Below are 23767 nucleotides of genomic sequence, written 5' to 3' on the forward strand. Positions count from 1 at the left end.
GATACATATATAACAATGTCTTAGGCTGTTCTGTAGGTATAAATAAATGCAAAAGTTGTAGAGTTGTGGAAAAATATAATGCAAAATATATTCACCTTTCTGACCTCTTCAGTTCTGTGAAGCATAGTATAGAAATACATCTAATACAAGAAACAGTTACTTCTGGGATGTGAAGAGTAGTTTCAGACTCAGTAAGACTGAATAAAAATAACACACGCTTCCAAGTTGATGTTTGTTTTATTAGAATCTCATATGATTTTAAAATGTAAAATTCCATTAATCACATTTAAAGATAAAAATTGCAACACTTTTTACTCTTTTTCCAAGAACTACAGTTTGTGAAGGAAAAAAACCATACTATTTCTAACCCAGCATCTTCAGTATGTTAATTTGAAAATGTAAACAAAGGAAATTGCGTTTAATAGCTGAGACAAGCAACGTGAAAAGCTGAATTACAAAAGAGACAACACAACCTGACATTCACACTACAAGTTTACCTTTTCACAACAAATAATACTTCAAGGGTCAGTTGTTTCCACCAAAAAGATGCTGTAATGGAGAAAAGAATATGCTGGGAAAACAAAAACAAAAGAGTACATTATACTTAAAATACTTTTCTGAGAAGTGTAATAACAAGGTTATTTTTGTCCCCCTGAATGACACAACTCCCAGCATAAAATAAGATAGAAAAAATTAAGAGAGGAAACACAAAGAATAGCTCATGCTACAATGGTCTAGTCTTAGTAGTTATAAATCGGCATATATTATATTAATATAAATATTTATTTCTTCCAAAACAAACTGCTACTTATCAAACAGTTATTGTAGATGTTCAAGTTGCATTGTCCAGTGAATTGACTGCTCTTGTGGCACACAGCCTCTATGTGCTTGAGAGCACTCTTTTAGTCAGCAGCGTCCAGCAATTTTTTGTGTGGCTGCTTTAGTTTCTGTTAAAAATGGTGTCTTTTGGAGTCAAAGCTACAAAGCTACAAAGGCCAAACTCCTACTGGGACTGAAGTTCTGAAGACACCTCTTAAAGGGAGAGTGTGTTTAAGTCCTTTAGAAACCTTGTGATAAATGAATGGGGGGAAAAAAGCAGGTATTCCTGGAAGGGAAGGTGGAATATGATATTCTGCTAAGTGTATAGAAATATTAACAGTGTGTTAACATTTTGTAATAATGTTAACAGGCAACCTTAAAAGTTTGCATTTTGGTTTCAGTTAGCAAAGATTTATTTTGAAGAAGAGGTAAGCCTGACTTCAGAAGGAGGATGTGAGTATTTATTCCTAGAGACTAATTGAGCAGACAGAATGCCTGTGAGGGAGAGCAAGTAGGAATCATTAGCAGAAGTGATACCTAAGAGAAACAGGGCGCATACCTGGAGATAAATCTCAGAAGAAAGAGTTATGTCCTAGAGACATGCAGGAAAGCATGGAATTTTATCTTTGTCTTGGAAACAAGTGAAAATTGCTAGACTGAAGAGTAAGATGAGGGGAAAGAAGACAGTTTTGTGGATAGATTTATTTTAAAACCTATTTTAATGTCTCATCTGGGAAATGTGAGTTTAATCTCTTTACAAATATGCCTCTTCCAATCTGTGCGTGTTCATGCATGTATGTGTGCATGTGTGCGTGTTCTCCTAAGAAAGCCTAGCAGTCAAATAAAGCTTATAAACCCAACAAAGCCTAACTTCTGAACTTAAAAGGTGTACTCACTCTACAGAAAGAGATGGCACTGTCAACTGAAGTTTCTTAGCTGACTTGGGGCCCCTTCAGAGCAGTACTTTAGTCACTGGTAAGAAAAGCCTGGCAAGTACAACAATTTCCCCTAAGTTTAAGAATGTGCCTATGCAACAGTGTTTTATTGGTCCTGGTCAATTCAAATGTATTTCTCAGCTTGAGATGGAAATAGATATTGCTAAGGCCATGGCCATCTGGGATCAGAACTGGCATACCTAATTGCAAATTTGAATTGGGATTGTCTACCAATTTAATAACAAAAGGATTTGAAAAAATGTGCACTTTAAATATTCATGTGGTATCAAGTACAACTGTTTCAGATTGGTCTACTTGCAGAGGAGGTGAGGCAGGAGGTCAGTGGTGAGATGTCCCAGAAACCATGAGATCAAAATTGTTTGTGTAAATTCTTACTAAAAGAATTTACCATGTATGTCCAGTGTTGCATATGCTTGATAAAGAATGCCTGGGCTATAATGGACTTGCACCTATTAATTCTACTCTTCCTATTTGTCTGAAGGAGAACATTACTTTGGGTATCATGAATCACAAAATCACAGAATAGTTGACGTTGGAAGGAACCTCTGCAGATCATCTAGTCCAATGACTCCTACTCAGATTCTGAGTATCATATATATATGACTGGATGAGCAAAGCTCTCCATTTGCTAACTCAGTCACTGAAGCATGCCTATGCATTTTTGCTCCCTTTCTGAGGTGACCATAATGATAGCAAGTCATACTGCCAGAAATCTAGCATACTTCCTCGCAGGGGCTAAATAAGGATTTGCAACTGCATCCCCCACAGCTTGCAAGTCACAAACCAATGCCATCAGTCTAGGGTGGACAGAGGCAAGAGATGACATCCTGAAACTGAGACCGTGAGTGGTGGTAAGTTTTTTGAACAGCAGCATCTCCTTTGGGGAGAGCAGGGAAATTAGGTGATTGCTGAAATAAAAACCTTTACTGCGATTTAATTCCTGCATATCCCCATACATTAGGGGTTTTACTTTATGGACAGCGTCACCTGACAGTGCATAGGAATAAGAAAGGGGGAGAATGAAAAGAGAATGTGAACTGTAAGAGTAACTCCATCAAGCTCTTTCCAAAAACTACTGCTTATGCGTTACATGTCTCAAAAGAGAAAAGTAATTTCTAAAATTGAAGAGGGCAAAGACCATCTCAGTGCAAAGGAACTTTTACTTAACCCATCCAAACAATGCATCAACAGAAATGTAAGCCTGATTAAGCCACTAAAAGCCTCATCTTTAAAAGCACTGCTTTCCTCTGGAAGATTCACAAGATTTTTGATAGAAGAACGATGTTGGAAATCTCTATATGGAGAAAGGCCATGGTCTTCTCTACTTCCTCCTTGCAGCAGCTGTGTATATTCTTAACAAATATTTGCCTGTGAGGTTTTCAATGCACATTTCTGTCATCTACTGTTATATTACAGATCATTCTAAAGAAGAATTTTTCAATTATTGTCTCTAGACATGTATAGGCAATCTAATATATGGCAGGCTAAGTTCTAAAAGTTCCTATAGCCATCTGAAATGGTGTTGATGATATGAAATGGCTTTTTCAATGGCATGATGTTTCTCTTCAGTTTACCCTTCTCCGTAATTTGCCTAACATGTCACAACATAAGCTGCATGAACTTCTTGAGAAGGAAGAAGGCAAAGAGTCCATAACTATGGCCTAGAGAATGCTAAGGCACAACATAACCCACCAGGGATTAAATGACCTCAAAAGAGGCACATGTGATACTTCTAACTTCTTCTGTCCAAGGACATAGTTAGCCGTGTTGCAGGCTATCAGGGTCTGCAATTTGAGTCACTCTAGAAGACCTGGTTTGAGAGAAACTTTTGATCCAAAGCTCAATAAAGTGCTTCTGTATTCAATCCATTCTAATCCTGATGGCACTCTTTATGTGATAAAAGCCATATGGATGTGATGAGCCAGCATCTCTCCCCTGAGGGTTTTTTTCCCAAAGATAGCTGAGAAAGGAACACTTATTAGGAATGTGTGCCTTACCACAAGAAGAAAGGACATCAGTGAATGTTTCTTTAACTTGAGAGGCTTTGGTCTACACATAGCAAAAGACATATCTACTCTTCGGCCAGAACCAGACATAGTCTAGCCAAGCGGCTTCTCGGGAGAGTGAATTAGCTCACATGACATTCCCTGCCCTCACAGCTGAAGCTTCATCTCACACCCAAACTAGTTCATTTAAAGTTTGCTTAAGTATGTCTACTCTGCCCTAAAGTGTGCTATGTAAACATACTCTACAAACCAGCAGAAATAGTTTTCCTTCAATATTTAGCAAATAAAAAAGAGCAGATGACATAAGCAGTTCTCTGCCCTAACTAAGAGAAAGCAAATAACACACTATAAGGCAGCATTACGTAAGGATTGCATCTGCTCACAGCTGCGATATTAATACCTTCTCCAGAACTCTGATAGACCTCGTCCTTTTAACTCTGTATTTCCTTTGTTTCTGATTTGGCCCATTTGCTGTGGTAGCTGTATTTCACCTTCAGCCTGACTGGTTTCTGTATTTTTTTCACTGTTACATTCCACAGGTCCCCCTGTAATAACCAGCAGCAAGAAGAAAGATATAAATTCACTCCCTCCACCCTCCACTTATATCCAGTGACAGACCCTGAGAGACAGCGATGTGTCCAAGCTCAAACTGACAAAATGCCTGGGAAATTTTAAGGTAATCACAATGAATACAGGTTGTGAGGTAAACTGCTATCTAACAGTCCAGTGCAGTGAAGAGCTATCTAGCCTAGCTCTGTGACTGGGAATTTGTTATGCTGGATAAGCTTCTTAGCCAAAATCATTGTGGCTTACTGCTTTACTGTGGTTGAGATTCCTATTCTGACATGCTGGAGAATACCAAATATATTTTTTTAAGGAAAATCAATCCCAATGTAATCCTTGCAGCTTTTTAATTAATATGACCAAATCAAATACAATCGGTAACAAATAACCCAGGAATTTCTTACTTACATAAATTCCTACGGTTACAGGCCATGATAAGGGATGCTGGACTATACTCACACTGAATTTCTTTGGAGTAATTCTGAAAGGAAAAGCAAAGTAAAAAATGTGTTACATAACATAAAATTGTATTTTGCAAGAGATTTTTGTTTGCTTGCTTGCTTAAAGAATTAAAATACAAGGTGTACTCTCTCATTCTGTGATTTTTTTACTGCTATTATCCAGACTTTCTTCAGCAATATATTTCTACCCCTCCCTTCTCAGGGAATTCACAGACCTAAAATAAAGCCTCTTAAACTAAACTCAGGTTGATGTAAAATTCCTGTCTTTAGATGGCCTGAGATCTCCTTTACAGTTTAGTCTCAAATGATTAAATAATCTACAAAAGCTATCTTCAGTGACAGGCTGATCACCTGCCAGTTTTCTTTCAAACATGACCAGAAGAAGGTGGCCTGACTTTGTTCCACTTCACCTGATACACTCAGTACATGGAAGGATGTGTAGGCTGGACCTTCATTCATTCTGACACCTCCTAAGCCACCTGTTCCCTCGGTAACTGCCTTAGCACCGTATCATTCTAGCAACCCAATGTATCCTCACGACAGAGAAAAAGATACTTATATATTCTCTATGTTCTGTCATCTCTATATCAAATGAAAGATATTGTTCTGCTTAAGCATAGTCCAGAAAGAATGCTAGAAATACCCCATTCTGCAACAAGTTGTTGTTATAGACCCCTGGCTCCTGAGGCTTTAACAGGACCTCCAAGGACACGAGCCAGTCTGTGATAATGACCAACTTCCTGTCAAAATTGCAGGCCTGGAAGACATTAGTCTGGGAAGCATAAAATGCAATTTATTTGACAGATGTGTGACTCAGCTACTTTCATACTCCTTCTTCTCAATTCATTGCCATTGTTCTAAAGTCAATCCTATATATACTAAATACACAGAAATTCTTCATACTTAACAAGAACCTTCACTTTTTGAGACATATTCTAAAATACTGGGTGTATTTGGATCCAAAATCCTATGCTACTGATAAAATAAAATAGGAGCACTGAAGTGGAGGTCAGATTGCTCTGGAGTTCTCCAACCAGTTGGGATCTTAGCTAACTCAGAAAAAAACAGGAGCTACTGATACATTTTTCTCTAAATCTAATCTTCCTGAGTACCAAAAGAAACCAAATGGAAAGTATATAACAGAAGCAACCAGCTCTAGTCTCCTAAAAATTGCATGTAAGATAGAGGTCATCAGCCTATGCTCTCATGCAGTACTCATGGTATCTGGTCTGTTACTCATAAAAATAATGGTTTGTAACTGGATGTCACTCTCAGCGTAACAGTGGCCTGACTAGTGCAAATTTCAAGCCATGGTTGATACAAGCATCTTGGACAGGGCCTGGCAAGCAAAGGATCTAAGGTGATGTAAAGAGATGGGACCTCCTAATCAGCAAAACAAGGTTGAAGTATAATCACCTCAAGCGTACGCATGTAAATGAGGAAGTGCCTACAGGACCATATTATGGGAAAAGCTCTCATGTCTTTCTAGGTTGTTAACACAACAGGGTGCCTCTTTGAAGTGCCTGTACGTTAATGCATGCAGCACGGGGTAAAAACAGGAGGAATTATAAGTCTGTGTGCAGTTACAGAGCTACAATCTCATTGGGATCACAGAAGAGGGTGAGGTAGCTCACATGACTGCAATGCCGTGATGGACAGATTCAGGTTCTTTAGGAAGGACAGGGCAAGAAGGCGAAGAAGGGGAGTTGCCCTTTATGTGAGACAGTAATAGGAATGCATGCAGCTCTGCCTAGCGATGTGTTAGGGCCCAGCTGAGAGTGTACAGGTCAGGATTAGCAGGCAAAACAACATGGTGACATTGTAGTGGGTGTCTGCTACAGACTGCCTGATCAGGATAAGGTAGAGGCCTTCTTCAGACAACGGGAGGAAGACACATTGCAGGCCCTGGTCCTCTGCTGGACCTCATACTTACAAGCAGGAAGGACTGGTTGGAGATGTGAAAGTCAAGGGCAGCCTTGGCTGCAGCGAACATGAGATGGTGGAGTTCAGGATCCTGCGAGGAGGGAAAAAAGCAAAAACCAGGATCACAACCCTGAACTTCAGGAGAGCAGACTTTGATCTGTTTGGAGACCTGCTTGGAAGAATCCCATGGGACAGAGTCTGAGAGGGAAAGGGAGGTCCAAGAAAGCTGGTTGATATTCAAGGATCACCTCCTCCAAGCTCAGGAATGGTCCATTCTAACAAGCAGGAAGTCAAGCAAAGCTGGCAGGAGGACTGCATGGATGAACAAGCAGCTCCTGACTAAACTCAAATGGAAAAAGGAAGTATACAAGTGTTGGAAGCAGGGACAAGTGACCCAGGAGGAATGAAGAGACACTGTCCAAGCATGCATGATTAGGAAAGCTGAAGCCCACCTGGAGTTTAATCTGGTGAGGGATGTGAAGGGTAAGAAGAAGGGCTTCTACAAAAGCCAAAGAAAGATGAGGGAAAATGCAGGCCCACTGCTATATGGAGCAAGAGAGCTGGTTACAAAGGGCATAGAAAAGGTCAAGGGATCAATGCTTTCTTCACCTTGGCCTTTACTGATAAGATTTGCTTTCAGGAATCCGAGGCCCCTGAGACCAGAGAAGTTTGGATCAACGAAAACTTACCCTTTGTGGAGGAAGATCAGGTAAGGGAATATTTAAAGAAACTGGACATACACAAGTCCCTGGGCCCTGATGGCCGATGTGATTGTGAAGTGACTGGGGGAGGTTCCAGAGGACCAGAAGAAAGCAAATGTCACTCCTATCCTCAAGAAGAGCAAGAAGGAGGAACTGGGGAAATACAGCCTGGTCAGCTTTATTCAGTCCCTGGGATCATGGGGGAGCAAATGCCCCTGGAAGCCATCTCCAAAGACACTAAGGACAAGCAGGTGATTGGGAGCAGTCAGCATGGATTCGCAAAGAGAAATCACGCTGTGAGCCTTCAGCACACCACAAAAAAGTGACAAAATCTTGAAAAAATTAGGTTACTTAAAATATATGTCAAACACACACTGAAATAATTTCAGGGAATTAAAAGTCAGTTTGGCTAATGAAAGGAAGTGCAGAGGTGAAACGGTTGTTGGGCTGGAAGAGGTATGCCAGGGGCAGTGTAGAGGCCAAAGAGAACTTGGCTGCCAGCATGTTAGTGGCTATGTTCAGCCTGGAGAAGAAACGACTCAGAGGGGATCTTATCAATGGAAGGGTGTAAAGAACACAGAGATAGGCTCTTCTCAATGGTGCCTAGTTACTGGATAAGAGGCAACAGGCACCAATTCAAACATAGGAAATTCCATCTGAACATGAGAAAACATTTCTTCACTGTGAGGATGACTGAGCACTGGAACAGGTTGCCCAGAGAGATTGCGGAGTTTCCATTCTTGGAGGTATTCAAAAGGCATCTGGACACAGTCCTGGGCAGCCTGCTCTAGGTGGCTCTTGCTGGAGCAGGGGTGTTGGACCAGAGGTCCTTTCCAACCTCAACTTTTTTATGATTCTGTGATCTTTTCTGGAGAAGTTTGCTCCCGCGCTCTTCTCATCTCAACTGGTATGTTCACTATAGTTCCAGTTTACTTGGAAGGGGTTGGGAATGTGCTGTAGTTAACCTAGTGAGAGGTTATGGTGCTGCCTGCAGTCCACCACATTACTTCTCAGGGTCCAATATGCTTTGGAGTTCCAATTTTCAAGGACTCTAATGTTTGGGAAATTCAGACGCTGTACGAAGACAGGAGGAAGTCTTGGGACAGTGGTTATATCAAAGTGTGGAGCAAAGAGCAGCTTTCAGAGGATGACTCTTCTCCCACCAACAGTGTTTGGAGTACCTGAGAAAAGAAACCAGAAAGAACAGAGTGCAGAGACCTGTCACTAATACTGCAAAGGTGAGCTGAGAAAAATATGATAGAGGTCTTAGAGATCAACAAACCTCCTCGTTTTAGAGACGTTATTCTGTACTCCATACTCCTAAAAAGTTACCAGGCAGTCTCCTATCTTGAAAAAGCCAACAAACGAACAAACTTGTCAAAACTCCCACTTCTGAAAGAAAGTCTTGGAATTATGAAAGGGTAGGGGCTGTCTCAATATAAGGGTTTATCTGTGCAGGCTGAAGATAACCCTGCAACTAGTAGTTCTTGAATTTGCAGACAATTGTATATGCAATGAATCACTGCACAGAGATTATGCTAGGACTGACCCTTTCAAACCAGTTCTATAAAGGTAAGCAGGCAGTATTCCCTAGGTGTTTGAGATTTCAAGCAAGCCGACAAAAGACATTTCTGTAAAGGCCTAGCCAGTTCTTGAGAGTTCCAAAAGGTTCCTGAAATGGGGGCATTATCTTCTCACACAGAAACACACGGAAATCCAGGTATGTGATAGAAGTGTTCACCTCCCAAGGAATGGTGGAAATAAGTGTTCCTTTAGTACTACCAGGCAACTTCTTTCTTGAACAATCCCATGAGAAAGAGGCCTGCTTTCTCTGAAAAGGCTCTCTCATTAACAGTTGGAGAGGGAAAGAGGCCAGGAAGGTTCTTCTGAGAACACAATGGGTTCAGGACGCAACTGTTAATACCTCTGGAACTACGTCACCTCTGGAGCAAACAATCATCAGGCAAATGATCATCTCACAAATGATCAGGAGGAAGTCATCGATGAGGCGTTCTACCGACAGCTGGAAGTAGCCTCACAATCACAGGCCCTGGTTCTCATGGGAGACTTCAACCACCCTGACATCTGTTGGCAAGACAGCACAGCTAGGCACAAACAGTCAAAGAGGTTCCTACAGAGCATTGATGATTTCTTGACTCAGGTGATGGAGATGCCAACAAGGAGAGGTGCAATGCTAGAGCTTGTACTAACAAACAAAGAAGGTCTAGTTGGGGATGTGAAGGTTGGGGGCAGCCTTGGCTGCAGTGACCGTGAGATGGTGGAGTTCAGGATCCTACAAGGAGGGAGCAGGGCAATGAGTAGGATTGCAACGCTGGACTTGAGGAGAGCTAACTTTGGCCTCTTGAGGGACCTACTTAGGGGAATCCCATGGGGTAGGGCCCCAGAAGGAAGGGGGCTCCAGGAGAGCTGGTTAATATTCAAGCGTCACCTCCTCCAGGCTCAAGACCGGTGCATCCCGCTGAGTAAGAAGTCGAGCAAAGCGGGCAGGAGACCTGCATGGATGAGCAAGGAACTCCTGGCAAAACTCCAACAGAGGAAGGAAGTCTACAGAATGTGGCAAAGGGGACAGGCCCCTTGGGAGGAATAGAGGGACGTTGTCAGAGTATGCAGGGATGCGACCAGGAAGGCTAAGGCCCATTTGGAATGAAATCTGGCAAGGGATGTCAAGGACAACAAGAAGGGCTTCTTCAAATACATCAATAGCAAAAGGAAGCCTAGGGAAAACGTGGGCCCGCTGCCGAATGGGGCGGATGCCCTGCTAACGAAGGCTACAGAGAAGGCAGAGTTATTGAATGCCTCCTTTGCTTCAGTCTTTACTGCTGAGGCCAGTCCTCAGGAATTCCAGACCTTGGAGACAAGAGAGGAAGGCTGGAGAAAGGAAGACTCTCCCTTGGTTGAGGAGGATCAGGTTAGAGATCTTTTGTCCAGACTTGACATCCACAAATCCATGGGCCCCGATGGGATGCACCCACGAGTGCTGAGGGAGCTGGCGGATGTTACTGTTAGGCCACTCTCCATCCTCTTTGAACGGTCCTGGAGATCAGGAGAGGTGCCTGAGGACTGGAAGAAAGGCAGTGTCACTGCAGCCTTCCAAAAGGGCAAGAAGGAGGAGCCAGGGAACTCCAGGCCTGTCAGCCTCCCCTCCATCCCTGGAAAGCTGAGGGAACGGCTCCTCCTGGAGGTCCTCCCTAAGCATGCGGAGGACAAGAAGGTGATCAGGAGTAGTCAGCATGGATTCACCAAAGGGAAATCATGCTTGACCAATCTGATGCTTGGCCTTCTCTGCTGGAATGACTGGCTGGGGAGATGAGGGGAGAGCAGTGGATGTTGTCTCCCTGGACTTCAGCAAGGCTTTGGACACCGTCTCCCGTCACATCCTCGTAGGGAAACTCAGGAAGTGTGGGTTAGGTGAGTGGCCAGTGAGGTGGACTGAGAACTGGCTGGATGGCCGAGCTCAGAGGGTTATGGTGAATGGTGCAGAGTCAAGTTGGAGGCCTGCATCTAGTGGTGTTCCCCAGGGGTCATTCCTGGGTCCCGTCTTGTTCAATATATATCGTTTAGGTTGGAAGAGACCTCTGGAGATCAGCTAGTCCAACCCCCCTGCTCAAGCAGGGTCCTCTAGAGCACATTGCCCAGGATCGCATCCAGGCGGGTTTTGAATATCTCCAGGGAAGGAGACTCCACTACCTCTCTGGGCAACCTCTTCCAGTGCTCCGTCACCCTCACAGGGAAGAACTTTTCCCTCCTGTTCAGATGGAACTGCCTGTGTTTCGGTTTATGCCCGTTGCCTCTCGTCCTATCGCTGGGCACCGCGGAGAAGAGTCTGGCCTCATCCTCTTGACACCGCCCTCTTCAGATACTTGTAGGCATTGATGAGATCCCACTCAGTCTTCTCTCCTCCAGGCTCAACAGGCCCAGCTCTCGCAGCCTTTCTTCACAGGAGACATGCTCCAGTCCCCTCATCATCTTCCCAGGCCTCCGCTGGACTCTCTCCAGTAGTGCCATGCCTCTCTTGTCCTGGGGAGCAGCCCAGAATTGGACACAGTACTCCAGCTGTGGCCTCCCCAGGGCTGAGGAGAGGGGCAGGATCACCTCCCTCCACCTGCTGGCAACACTCTGCCTAAGGCAACCCGGGAGACCATTGGCCTTCCTGGCCACAAGGGCACACTGCTGCCTCATGCTCAACTTGTTGTCCACCAGCACTCCCAGGTCCTTCTCGGCACAGCTGCTTTCCAGCAGGTCAGCCCCCAGCCTGTCCTGGTGCAGGGGGTTAGTCCTCCCCAGGTGCAGGACCCTGCAGCACTTGCCTTTGTTGAACTTCAGGAGGTTCCTCTCCGCCCAGCTCTCCAGCCTGGCCAGGTCCCTCTGAATGGCAGCACAGCCTTCTGGTGTGTCAGCCACTCCCCCCAGTTTAGTATCATCAGCAAACTTGCTGAGGGTGCACTCTGTCCCTTCCTCCAGGTCATTGATGAATACATTGAACAAGACTGGACCCAGGACTGCCCCTGGGGGACACCACTAGCTACAGGCCTCCAACTTGACTCTGCGCCACTGACCACAACTCTCTGAGTTCTGCCATCTAGCCAGTTCTCAATCCACCTGATGAAAAGTCATCATGCTGTTTCATGAAGAAGCAGACACCCACAGAAGCATTTGCACTGAGCAAGGAAGCTGCTAGTATGGAATAAGTAGTGACACTGACTTCAGTGTCAAGGTCACCATTCACTGGAGGCTGAGGGTAGAATTCTGTATGAAGGGGTACAGACAAAGGGCCCAATAGGAGATGCTTCTACAAGCATCTCCTATTGGATAAGAGATAATGAATATTGGAGTCTTGAAGACAAGGCAGAGGATCCTCCAGGTCCATACCTGAGGGGCTAAGCTTACCCCTGGTGTTCTTAGCTTGAGACTAGAAAAGCTTTGTGCAGACCCGCTATAAAACTTATCATTCAAATAATTTTGATGAGCCAGAATCAAGAATGTCTGTGTCACAGTTGCAGGTAAAAAAAGAAAGACAATTATCTGAAGGCATTTTTATGCATGCCATTTTAAAAATCTAGAATTAAACAAATGTTGTTGTGCCTCTCTGAATTTTCTGTAACTTACCATTTCAAATCCACACTTTGCTTTACTCATGCTGTGAACACATCCAGCTGCTGTTCTAAAAATAAGTCAAATAAATGAGAACTGAGTTTACAAAAAATCACAAGAAGGAAGCAATATTTAAGCGACTACCATAAATATTTATAGGCTTTTAGGACCTCTAGCCAACAAGATATATACCCTTAATATACATTTGTGACTTCTGTTTCAAATTCTCATTAAAAAAAAAAGTGTACACACAGCAGTCTCTGGATTTTTGCTTTTTCACTAAAACAAACAAGCAGCTAAAGAGAACAAAACTGTTAAATGACATTGAAAAGAGGATGAACAGTGAGTTGAGAAAGCTTGCAAAATCCTGTAAAATTATTCACACAAAGAGAAGGCAGATAGTAAAGAACTACAGAAGGACCTTACAAGATCAAGTGATAGAGTAATAAAACGGCAGATGAAATCCACTGTAGTGAAGTACAAATTGATGCACACGGGCAAAACCAATCCTAGCTTCACATACAAAACAGGGGTCTCTGAGGTGACCACTACCACTAGGGGAGTGACATCTCAACGTTTGGATAGATCAACATTCAATGGCAGCCAAAAAACATACCTTTTGCTAATAATTCATCACACTAGATTTGGTTAAGAGGACAGAAGAGAAAATGGAATTACCACACTGTATAAAACCATTGCTTATCCACACCTTGGGCATACAATATCCTGGTCTGGTTTCCTCCCCTCAGAAAGGGCACAACAGAACTGGAAAAGGCTAAAGGAAGAGTAACAAGAGCGATCAAAGGTATGGAATGTCTTCTCAGTGAGATATAACTGAGTGGACAAATAAGAGTTGACAGCCAGGAAAAAACAAGATATATGTGAGAATATGAGAGAGGTTTAAAAAAATCGGAGTGGCAAGGAGAGAGCAGAGGGGGACCGACCATTCACTGTTTCTCCCAGCACAGGAACCAGACCGCCATCCAATTAAATTAATGGGAGTTAGACTCAAATGAATAAAGGTGATTTTTCATTCCAACAGTAGTTGACCAGTGGAACTCCTTGACAGAAGAGTTCAAAGATCTTTTTAAAAGCTGCAAAAAACGGACATGGATGCAAAGGGAGACTGGACAAATGCATTTGGGAAAAACGATCCTGTGAGGGTTGTTCACTGGACAAGCTACGTTAACCTCAGCAAATACTCTAAGCTGAAAATAATTAGACATTGGAAGAGTGCTCAGGGGTATCATATACGTTTGTTCTGTTTTTACTTTTCCCTAGATAGCCACTTCTGGTAAATGCTAGAGACAGGAAACTGGGCTAGATAGACCATTGGTCTGAACTGCTTTGTGGGTTCCCAGGTTAGAATTCTTTTATTTTTCTGATTTTTTTTTTTAGGCGCATATCATATTTTCTCCCAAAAACACAAATCTCAGACTTCCAGCTACCAAATCATCCTATCATTTAGCTATTACCAAACCTGGCGAAGTAGTGTCTCTACGAGACATACACTTAGTCTATGTACAGAACTGTATATTTTATTCAGGTAACAGGGTTCTAATTATAACGTACACTTCTCCGCAGATCTGCAGAGGTATTGTGAGACCAATAATGGATCACTGTGCCTAGTTCTGGTGTCTGCACTCTGAAATAGACTAAAGAACTGGACGCTCTTCAGAGAAATACAATACTTTCAGGAAGGACCACATGAAACTTAAAACTGTTCATGTAATTAGCTTATGAAAAAAAAGAAACTAAAAAAAAGATCAAGATATGGTCCAATTACAGTAGACAAATACCTTTCTAGAGAGGAAATACTCAGACTGATTGAGCTCTTCAGTCTAACAGAAAAATCAGAAAAATGACTAATGTTGATGCCTTGCCAATTTAATTTGGAAATAAAGAATGCACTTTAAAAATGAAGAATTGTTTTAATGATTTTCTGGAATAGTGGTATTGGGGCAAAACGCAGGATTAAGAGAAACTCACGTACTGGCTCAAGGAGATTAGAAAGTATTCTAGATCTTGATCTCATTCTTCATGCACTTCCAACAGTTTTTATTATGACCTACTCTTGAAACAGATGGGCAAAATAAATGAAAGTATTATATTGGTATGAACAGGAAAAGAACTGGTTCAGTATTCACCTATTATAATCTCTGCATGAAATAAATTTGAGACTTGGTTAGAATATAAGGAAACAAGAGAGATGACTTGACATGGTCAGCAAACCACCAGGGGATGAGAAAGGCGCGCATAAACATTTTAGATCACAACCTTGGATCTGAGATTGTCTGTCATGTACTTGTAAATATTAAGTACCCAAAATATCCAGATTACAAACACAACCAAAATAGACAATAGTTAAAAAACTGCAACAAATGTTAAACTGTATGAAATAAAGCATTATTCTTTAGAGTGTAAAGAAGCCAGCTAGAATATAAATAATATTGGGCTTGAATCTGAAAGGTAGTCAAGCACTAACAGAAAATATAAAAGTCTGAAATCCTTAGATGTAGATCTATTTTGGAATCAATATGAGTACTTTAGTTACCAAAGTGACATGAAAGACTTGTCATAATATTCATGTGCACACACAAATACACATGTACACGTTCTGAGAGATTTTGAAGCACTGTGAAAATGGTAGGCTCAAATGTGTTTTGCCATCGGCTTCAAGCTGAGAGGCAGAACCATTTGCAAATCCCGAGGAACAGACTGAGATTCAGCTACAAAATTGTTCCCAATTCTTCCTCTACTGGGTCTCACTCAGGTGTGTGGGCCAATACATTATTTTGTACAGTTTCTTGTCTTCAGTTGTTTCGGTTTTTCTCCACAGGACAGTAGTTCCCCACTCTCTATGGGGAACAGAGATATATACATTTGTTAGAAAAGGGAGTTAATTTAGCTCTCGCCCAGCGTAGTGCTAGTGCCTAAAGTAGATGAAGCCTGCAGGCCACAGGACTGAATCATAAATGAGCTCGAGAGACATTGCTGAGGATGCGACTGCAAAACCAGCTAGAAACAGCCCTCAAAGATACAGAACACAATAGATAGAGGTAACAGTTAAGCTTCGGATAAGATACAGAACACAATGAACAGGTAACAGTTAAACTTCGGCTAAGATAAGGCACTATGAAGCAAGAAGATAGCAACTGTCCTGGGATGTAGATACGAACCAATCAAGAGGAAAGGGAGACCACCAACTCAGTACAGAAGACTGGAAGAGACTGTCACAGGCAGATGGGGAAATAAGACTGTAAGGAGTATAATTATCCCCAAATTTCTTTGTTTGGGGTCCCTCCCTGGAGGCACCCAGCTCAAGCTGTTACTTTACTGCACCGTCATTTAAATTGATTATTAATTTTGCTGCTAGATGTATGTGAGACTCTGCTCCTCGGAAACCTAGCATCGAACTATTTCCATAAGACATTCTATATATAATATTATCACAAGGAGTTAAACAGGAAGACTTATATCCCCTATCTGATGGCACAGGAACATGACAAGTATATAATAATTTTCTCCAAATATGGGCAATACTGCTTAAACTCTGGCATGTCTGGAAGAGAAGGGAGAATGGGGCAAAGAATTACACAATAATGAAATATAAGGAAGGCTCATGAAATAATAAAAACAGTGATACATGCCCTGGAGTAATATTTTCTAGTCAACTGACCTGTCCATATCTGACTCTGGGTATGGAATCTCTGCTTCCTCTTCCACTCTTCTCCTCTTCACTGTTCCTTCTATTTCAGTACTTTTTGACATTTCACTTCTTTCCTTGACCTTGAAAACATTGCAGACTTAGTGTTGACAAAATTTTGTTCTGACTTTTGAAGAACTTTTCTATTTTATAACAAATTCTGGAGTTAAAATACATTTGTATTTAGGAAAACTGTTGATGCCTATACAATGAAAATCAAAAAAAAAAAAGATTAATGTATTAAATATTAGATTCTTTATTCAAATAGAAGATAACCATTGAGGGGCCATTCAGAGAATTATGCTCAAAGGTGATAACCAAATAGTATTATTTTACAGGCCATCATTCTTGATCCATGTTTAGAGAAAGGTCTTGATTTTAGCAGGAATGTAATGCTAGTGGAGATAGGGGGATTTTCTTTGCAGGAGTTTCAGAAGTACCTCCATCTTCAGACACTTACCCGTATCATTGGAAACAAACTTACCCTGGGCTCTCATTAAACCAAGAATTTCCAAATAAGTTTAACTTTATTGTTTATCACACATACAGTACTTAAGAAGGAACTTAACAATTCAGAAATATTGACCTCATACAGTCTGTCAAGAAGACGAAACCATTCAACAGGTCAGGTCAGACTTGCAGAGAACTGAAACCAGCCAATGCAACGGAAGCCAGCAGGACCCTCAGGTCCTGAGGTAGGACCTCATTCGAAGTCCACTGTAATTAAAAGAAAGACTTCATGCAACTTGAATGGGTATGGGTGAGAATTCAGTTCTGGTTTAATTATCTGACTGAAATGATACCTTTAAAGATGAGAACCATAGCATAGCTTGTCTTGAAATTTTTCTTTGTCTCTTATCTGAAATACCCACATATATTCTGCTTCTCCGATCTGAAAATTTCACATATATTCTGGTTCTCCAGACTATTTAGAATGCAACTTAAAAAAATATACAACTTACAATCTTGTAACTGCCCTTGTGTACTTCTTTACCTGTAACAGAGGCGTTATAAAACTTGGTGAATATTTAGGATGGGTTTTCTTTAGCCAACTTAGTAGCACATTTTTGCACTTCACCTCAATTTCAGAGAATAAGACTTAGAAATATATTTTTATATTTAGAAACAATGCTGGATTTGCATACCTTAAGTTGAAATTGAAAAAACAGTAAATATATTTCTTTCACAATTAGAATTCTTGCCCGTAAAAAACACATACTGATGGAATGGGGGAAATTGCTTTTCTTGAAGGAGCTGAAGGCTTATATTAAAATCCATAGCAATGTATCACAGGGTACCAAATTAGTAGACATTTCAGAAGAGAAAGGGAATTGAAGAACTGCAAGCAACAATCTATGTTTTAGGCATCAGATGGAAGGTGCAAGGACAAGCCAAACATGTGGCTCTTTAGAATACTAAGCATCTAATCTCAGATGCATGTGACATACAGATTTTCCAGAAGAAAAGTCCCTGTGAACAGCAACCTGAACTACCAATGCCTGAAAACTGCTGCACATAATTTTAGAATAGAAATATTGTGTAAATATCTGGGGAGGTCAATTAAATACTGTAGCAAGGTCTGCAGGGAAGTGAGTGAATTCTCCATGTTTAGAAGTTTTTACATCAAAACATGGTATGTATAGTTAGAGATGCTACAACACAAGCATACGGGTGAGACTAAGAAATTACTGGTAAGAAATTACATTTTATAAAGGAAAGAAGACTACAATATCTACTAAGAAGTCATAAATCAAAGATTTCCTCTGAGATCAAAAATCAGTTAAAAATAGGAAATGGTAAGAATAAACACTCAGTTTTCACAGCAGTGGAGGTTAGCTGTGGAGTCCCACAGAGATCTCAGTTGGGGCCTGAGCCTGTTCAGTAAATTCACAGAAGTCCCTGAAAATGAGACACTACTGAAGTGGCAATATTTGCTGGTTATACAAAAGACATTATTATTATTACTACCATTATTTAGAAAAATAATTGCTTGTTTTCTTTACAAAAATATAAGCAAAGAATGTGATGAAATGAGAGGTGAAGTTCAATGTCAGCAAATGTAGTAAAGCACAAGGAAGGAAAAAATGTGTTCTACGTACACACATACTGGCTCTAACCTTGCTGCTGCCATTAAGGAATGAAAGTTGGAATCATTAGGTATTGCTTCATACATGCTTCATATACCAGTCGAATACTCAGCAGTGGTTGAAAAGGCAAATAGAAAGCAAGGAAATATTAGAAAAGCAATGCAGAACAAAAGAGAAAACATTTGTTTTGTTCTCCTTCAAATCTATGGTACATCCGCATTGCATGCAGTTCTGCTTCCCCCAACCCAAAGATATAGTAGATTGAGATAAAGAGAAGAACAATACATAAGAGCTCAAGGTTTTGGAAAGCTTCCGTTCAAGGATATTTAAACAACCCTGAACTTTTTAATTTGGAATAAAACATGACTGAGAAGCTACAGAGTGTGAATTCAAGATGGGCACACAGAAAAGGAAGGTGAATTCTTATTTACTATTGCTCCCCAAATAAAAACAAAGGGGCATCAAATTCAGTGATCTAGCAGTATGTGTAAAATAAACAGCAGAATTTGTTCACACAGTACATCCTGAAATTCATTGTACGTAATGCTAGTGTTGAAAAATGGGCAAGTATCTTTCAAAAGCAACTTCATAACTTCATGGGAGAAGAGCACAAACGGAGAGGACTCAGGAAGCCTTTCTAATGTTGGAAGCTGGGAAGCTACCCTGGAAAATGTATCCTTCTATGCATGAGGATATGCTCTATGCTCCCAAAGCAACTGTTATCAACCATGCTTTCAGGCTGAATACTGGCTAAACAGCTCTTCAGGCTGAGCCAGAAAGGTTATTCATGCGGCTTCAAAAGTGTTCCTTTGAGCCTTCAAATTGCATTATACTGTGGTAGTTGATGCTTCTAATGAACCTGAGACAGGACATGTGGTTCCTGTCCTTTAGCAATGGGAAAGACCAGAAGCCTTTGTTCAACAGCATAGTTGTCCTTTATAGCTGCCAAGGCTCTTTACAAAAGGACCTTCAGCCTCACAGGGCTTTTTAAATATGTCCTCAACCCTTCTGGGGATTAGATGGAAATTCACTGTAGAAGTTTTAGCCTCTGTTTCATCATCTGGGAGTCCCAGAGATAGCAAAAAACTAAGATATTTGCTTTTTTTAAATCAGGCAGTGATGACAGAAATGAGAAAAACAGACTGCAGTAATAACTGTAGCAGTGCTATTATGGGAAGGTGAAAGCTAGAGACAGCTTCCTAAGCTTTCTTGTCTGACAAAAGGGCTGAAGTGGAAACCATTACTGAAGACAAAAGTATTTATACTCTGAGTCTGTCAAAGGCAAGAGCTGCAGACATCTGTCTTCTTGCAGATGCTGCTGCTCTTAGAAGACTTCCTGGCCAGATGCCTAGAAACCAAGCTGGTAAACATTAGCTACATGGAGAGCAGTATCTGGAAGCAGCAGTAAAATGACTTCAGTGACAAAACTTACCTCAGAGCAGAAAACTCTTTTCTTCTCCATGAGCAATAATGACACCATACTGAAATATACCAGTTTGTTTCCAAAATTTATCCAGAAATAACCATACGGACTTACCAAAAGATACGTTTTGCTGAAATGAATTGAGTTCTAGATACATAGTGCAAATGTAGGGATAAGGCACAAGATGTACATCCCCATGTTTGAATCTCATTTTTGATACTCTCTGCCATTTACTTAAATCTGAGAATGATGTTAAGACTGACAAACGTAGCACTAATGTTTCAAAGGAACAGGAGTCCTAAGAATCTCTTCTTGAAAGGCTTCAAAAATTGTACCATACTAAACATCTGTATAATGGAGTAAATACAATCCTGGGCATTAGCTTTGTGAAAAACACTAGAAACACATTAGAAACAAAGCTCATCCAGATGATACTCTTCCATCAGTAGCCGATATTAAAAACGTGTTGTATTTCCTTACCCTTATTTGGGTCTAGTCCTGACATCCTTCCTCAGGCAACAACATCCCAGCCTCTTCCAACTGTATGAATAAAGTTTTACTGCCACTCCTTACTGAAAATTAACTACTTCTTAAAAATTGAAGTTGAACAGGGTTTACAGGAGTAGCATCATTACACATGTCATAGTTTAAAATGTGAAGTTAAAAGATAATTGATATTATAATAGCCATAGGTAGAGATGCTCCTTCGTGTGGGTGCAGCTCTGGACACCTATGAACTAATGCATGCAAAAATAGACAATTCTGGACAGCAGTCTCCTTACACACATCTAACCAAAAGAAGAAACAGGTAAAATGAACATTTTTAGTCTATTTAGTCATATTTAGTCTATTTAGTCATTTTTAGTCTATTTAGTCTAACTAGTAGAAACTAACATCCTGAGGAGTGAAGATGGAGTACAAGATTTGCCTAGATGAAATATTAACAAAATCAGTTCCTGTAAGATATGAAATTGCTCATTTGAATTTTGCTTCAAGGACCCCCACAGCTGGTGATTAACTAAAAGTTACGCTGTGGCTAGTCCTACACATAGTCAAGTTACAGGACAACTCTATCAAACTAGGCCTTCAAGCTTGCAGCTTTAATCAGGGCCCACTGCTGGCTAAGCATGTGGACAGACTTCTAAGTTGCAGAAATACAAATCTGAGAAACAAATAGTCCTCAAGCATGCAGGCAAAGCTGGTGGATCTTTAGTGAAGTAATCCAACAGTGAAGGCTGGAATTCTTTATCTGAGACAGGAGATTTCTCTACAGACCTTAGATCCTGGAAGAGAAGATCTACCCTCTGTGATCCCCGTTATGTTGCTTCAAAAGCCTGGGTGATTTGGGAAAGATTTGTGTTCCAGTAAGATTACAAAAAAATGCCCTTCATGTACCTCAAATATGCAGCTGAACTTTCCCAAGTGTCAAATTAGACGCACAAACAATGCCAGAAGGTGTCTCTCATTTTCGCTGGAACACGTACTATCAATCTTACCTAAACGCTAGGAAAGTCTGAGGACCGAATTATTGTTACAGGATTTAGCACAAGTTGACTATACTAACAAAGTTTAATACCACACTCTACTCAGTGTGACAGTGACAAAAGCCATTTTAATGAAGAGATGAGCTGAACAACATGTTGCAAAAGCTTAGAGGAGGCATATAATCTCTAAAAGCAAAACAGTGATATCAAGGAGAGAGGAGGGAACCTTCACAGTGAAAGAAAAACTTGAATCAGTCTGCTTTTAATGCCATAAATAGTCTAAAATATTGGAGCAAGACCCTTTCAGAGGATGCAGAGTCTGGTTATAAACCCCAACTAGCGAACACTACCACTTAGACTCTTAGAAGCAACTCTCAGGAGCCAGCCTGAAAATGATCACATTTGTAAAGATGGAGATTCAAAGCACAGGAGGTGTCACAACTATTGGGTGATGTCATCAGATTTGACTTGGTTAGGGTAAGCTGCATCAAGAGAGTTATTCGAACCGTTGTGTGGTTGAGATCTATCAGGCAATAATCTGTTAATCAATCATCACCTTGTCTTAGCTTTCCAAAACTCTGGGAATTTTTAAAAATGGTGGAAGACCTTATATCAGTTCATGTACCCAGGAAGTAGGAATGTGAATAACAGGAAATCATGGCTTACTCATCCTCTGAGAAAAAAAAATGTAGTATTTCATTAATAATAAAAATGGCTCAACAAAGATTCTGCATCTGAAGAAGGTTCAGAGAACTGAACCTCTGACAAACAATTTGCATTCTGTTTGGGTACTTCTCCGATTCTCCTCTTGACTACTTTGACCTTCTGGCAGTAACAGGAATAAGCTGTTATGATATGTACCAACTTCTGACAGAGAAAGTCGATCTCATTCTTGCCTGCTTATACAAAGTGTGGCAATAATTTAGTCTTCCAAAACCTGAAATGGAAAGCCTAGGAAACAAATTGCCACACCTTAGGACTGAAAAGACTTTTCATTCAACTAATTTATTTTTATCTGAACCAAGAGCCTCAGACAGTAACATTTTTTAACTCTTTAAACTAAACTACAGCAACTGTGATAGAACCATTATTGTTAATTTAATAAGTGTGGAATATGCAACAGACATCACTGAATTCTGTCATGCTGCTCAAGCTATAAGAAGGAAATGAAGGCTACCTGGGCCCTCTTCATGCCTTCTGATGAAAGAGCATCTAAAAGGAGAAAGAGCCTTTAGTAAAACTGCTAGTCAGAATAATCCAAACTCAAATTCCTCAGCACTTACATACCAAAACTGAAATCCTCAGGAAACAGCACTCAACAAAACCTGCACATTTGAATATTCTAATATTAAATTCTACATACCTACGCTAAATGATGGCACAAAGCTTTTACAGAGCTATATTTCGATAAAAGGTAGAAGTGACAGCTGCTAAATGCCTCTGTACATTTTAGGGAGAAAGGGAAAAATCTCACAAGTGGTCCCAAAGGAATAAGGGGCAGGGGGAGCAAAATGAGGCAAATACTGGGTTGAAGAGACTTGCTTCTCTTTTATTTCTAGACTTCAAAGACTACATTAAGGATCAGGATAACTGTTTGACAAGTCTTTGGGCTTTGTGTATTCAAAAGTTGTCTGTATCAGCTCAACCACCTCTCCATGTAAAAATCACTCTCTGTGACGGTTTTTGCTTCTCCCAGACACCTATATGGGTCTGTAAGCGTATAATCACATTTGTTTCTGCCCAAGAAACAATTTTTGTACTACACATTCATCTAGGCAACATAAGAACTCTTCTTCTCTTCTTCTCATGAGAACACTACACTGTTCTCTCTAGGTCCAGCTCAAATGATTTCCTGTGCAGATGAAGAGGACCTCACAGATACCATCCATCCTCAGAAGCTTATGGTTGTGATTTAATCCTAACGTACCCTACAAGAAAACTATTGTAATCTTCTCTACTAGTAAGCCAAAGTTGTTGAGTCTATAAGGAATGTTTTATGTTTTAACATTTTTAAACAATGTGCTAGTTTTGTTTATTACTGCTTTAGGTGGATTTACTGTGACTCCATATATACTCTTTGACTTTTGTTTTCTCTGACTAAATCTGACTTGGACACTGCAAAACATTATTTTAAATCAGTTCTTTGGTGAAGACAAGCACTGAAGTGGATCCTCAGCTGCCGTGAAACTGTAAAGCTCAAAGGTGGTGTATTCTAGCTAAAGATCTGCACACTTCTAAATACAAAGATGGAATTAAGCAATGCCAAACAGATACAACTCATTGGATTTTTCTTTTATGTAGGAAAGGATACAGGGAAAGATAGTGAAGCGTTCTGTAGAAAACGGATGCAAGTCATCAAGATTTCCAAGGATTACTCGAATCGCTTCCTGCAAATGCCAAAAAAAAGAAATGAAGGAAGAATATTAACAATGTATTCTACTGCAAAGTACAGTTTCCAGGCTTGGGAAAATTTTAAAGTAACTTCACAGTTTGCGCGAATCATGGAATAACTAGCTTCTAGATAC

General features: G+C 40.8%; 1 protein-coding gene across 2 annotated transcripts in view; it reads right to left on the reverse strand.

Moving 5' to 3' along the window:
• Positions 1 to 222: 222 nt before the first annotated feature.
• Positions 223 to 23767, reverse strand: part of MAJIN (membrane anchored junction protein) — a 30440-nt gene continuing 6895 nt past the window's right edge. The window contains exons 4-11 of one of the 2 annotated variants that reach the window (XM_068911253.1): positions 23554 to 23629; positions 19873 to 19998; positions 17211 to 17242; positions 16222 to 16331; positions 12558 to 12612; positions 4754 to 4826; positions 4182 to 4326; positions 223 to 571 (exon numbers count right to left, since the gene is read on the reverse strand). In XM_068911253.1, coding sequence (XP_068767354.1) covers positions 526 to 571; positions 4182 to 4326; positions 4754 to 4826; positions 12558 to 12612; positions 16222 to 16331; positions 17211 to 17242; positions 19873 to 19998; positions 23554 to 23629 — 663 coding nt within the window. In that variant the 3' untranslated portion in view covers positions 223 to 525. The remainder of the gene's footprint in view (positions 572 to 4181; positions 4327 to 4753; positions 4827 to 12557; positions 12613 to 16221; positions 16332 to 17210; positions 17243 to 19872; positions 19999 to 23553; positions 23630 to 23767) is intronic. The other variant, XM_068911254.1, reaches the window with a different exon arrangement.

The sequence above is a fragment of the Struthio camelus genome, chromosome 17, assembly GCF_040807025.1.
Source record: "Struthio camelus isolate bStrCam1 chromosome 17, bStrCam1.hap1, whole genome shotgun sequence".
Classification (NCBI taxonomy): domain Eukaryota; kingdom Metazoa; phylum Chordata; class Aves; order Struthioniformes; family Struthionidae; genus Struthio; species Struthio camelus.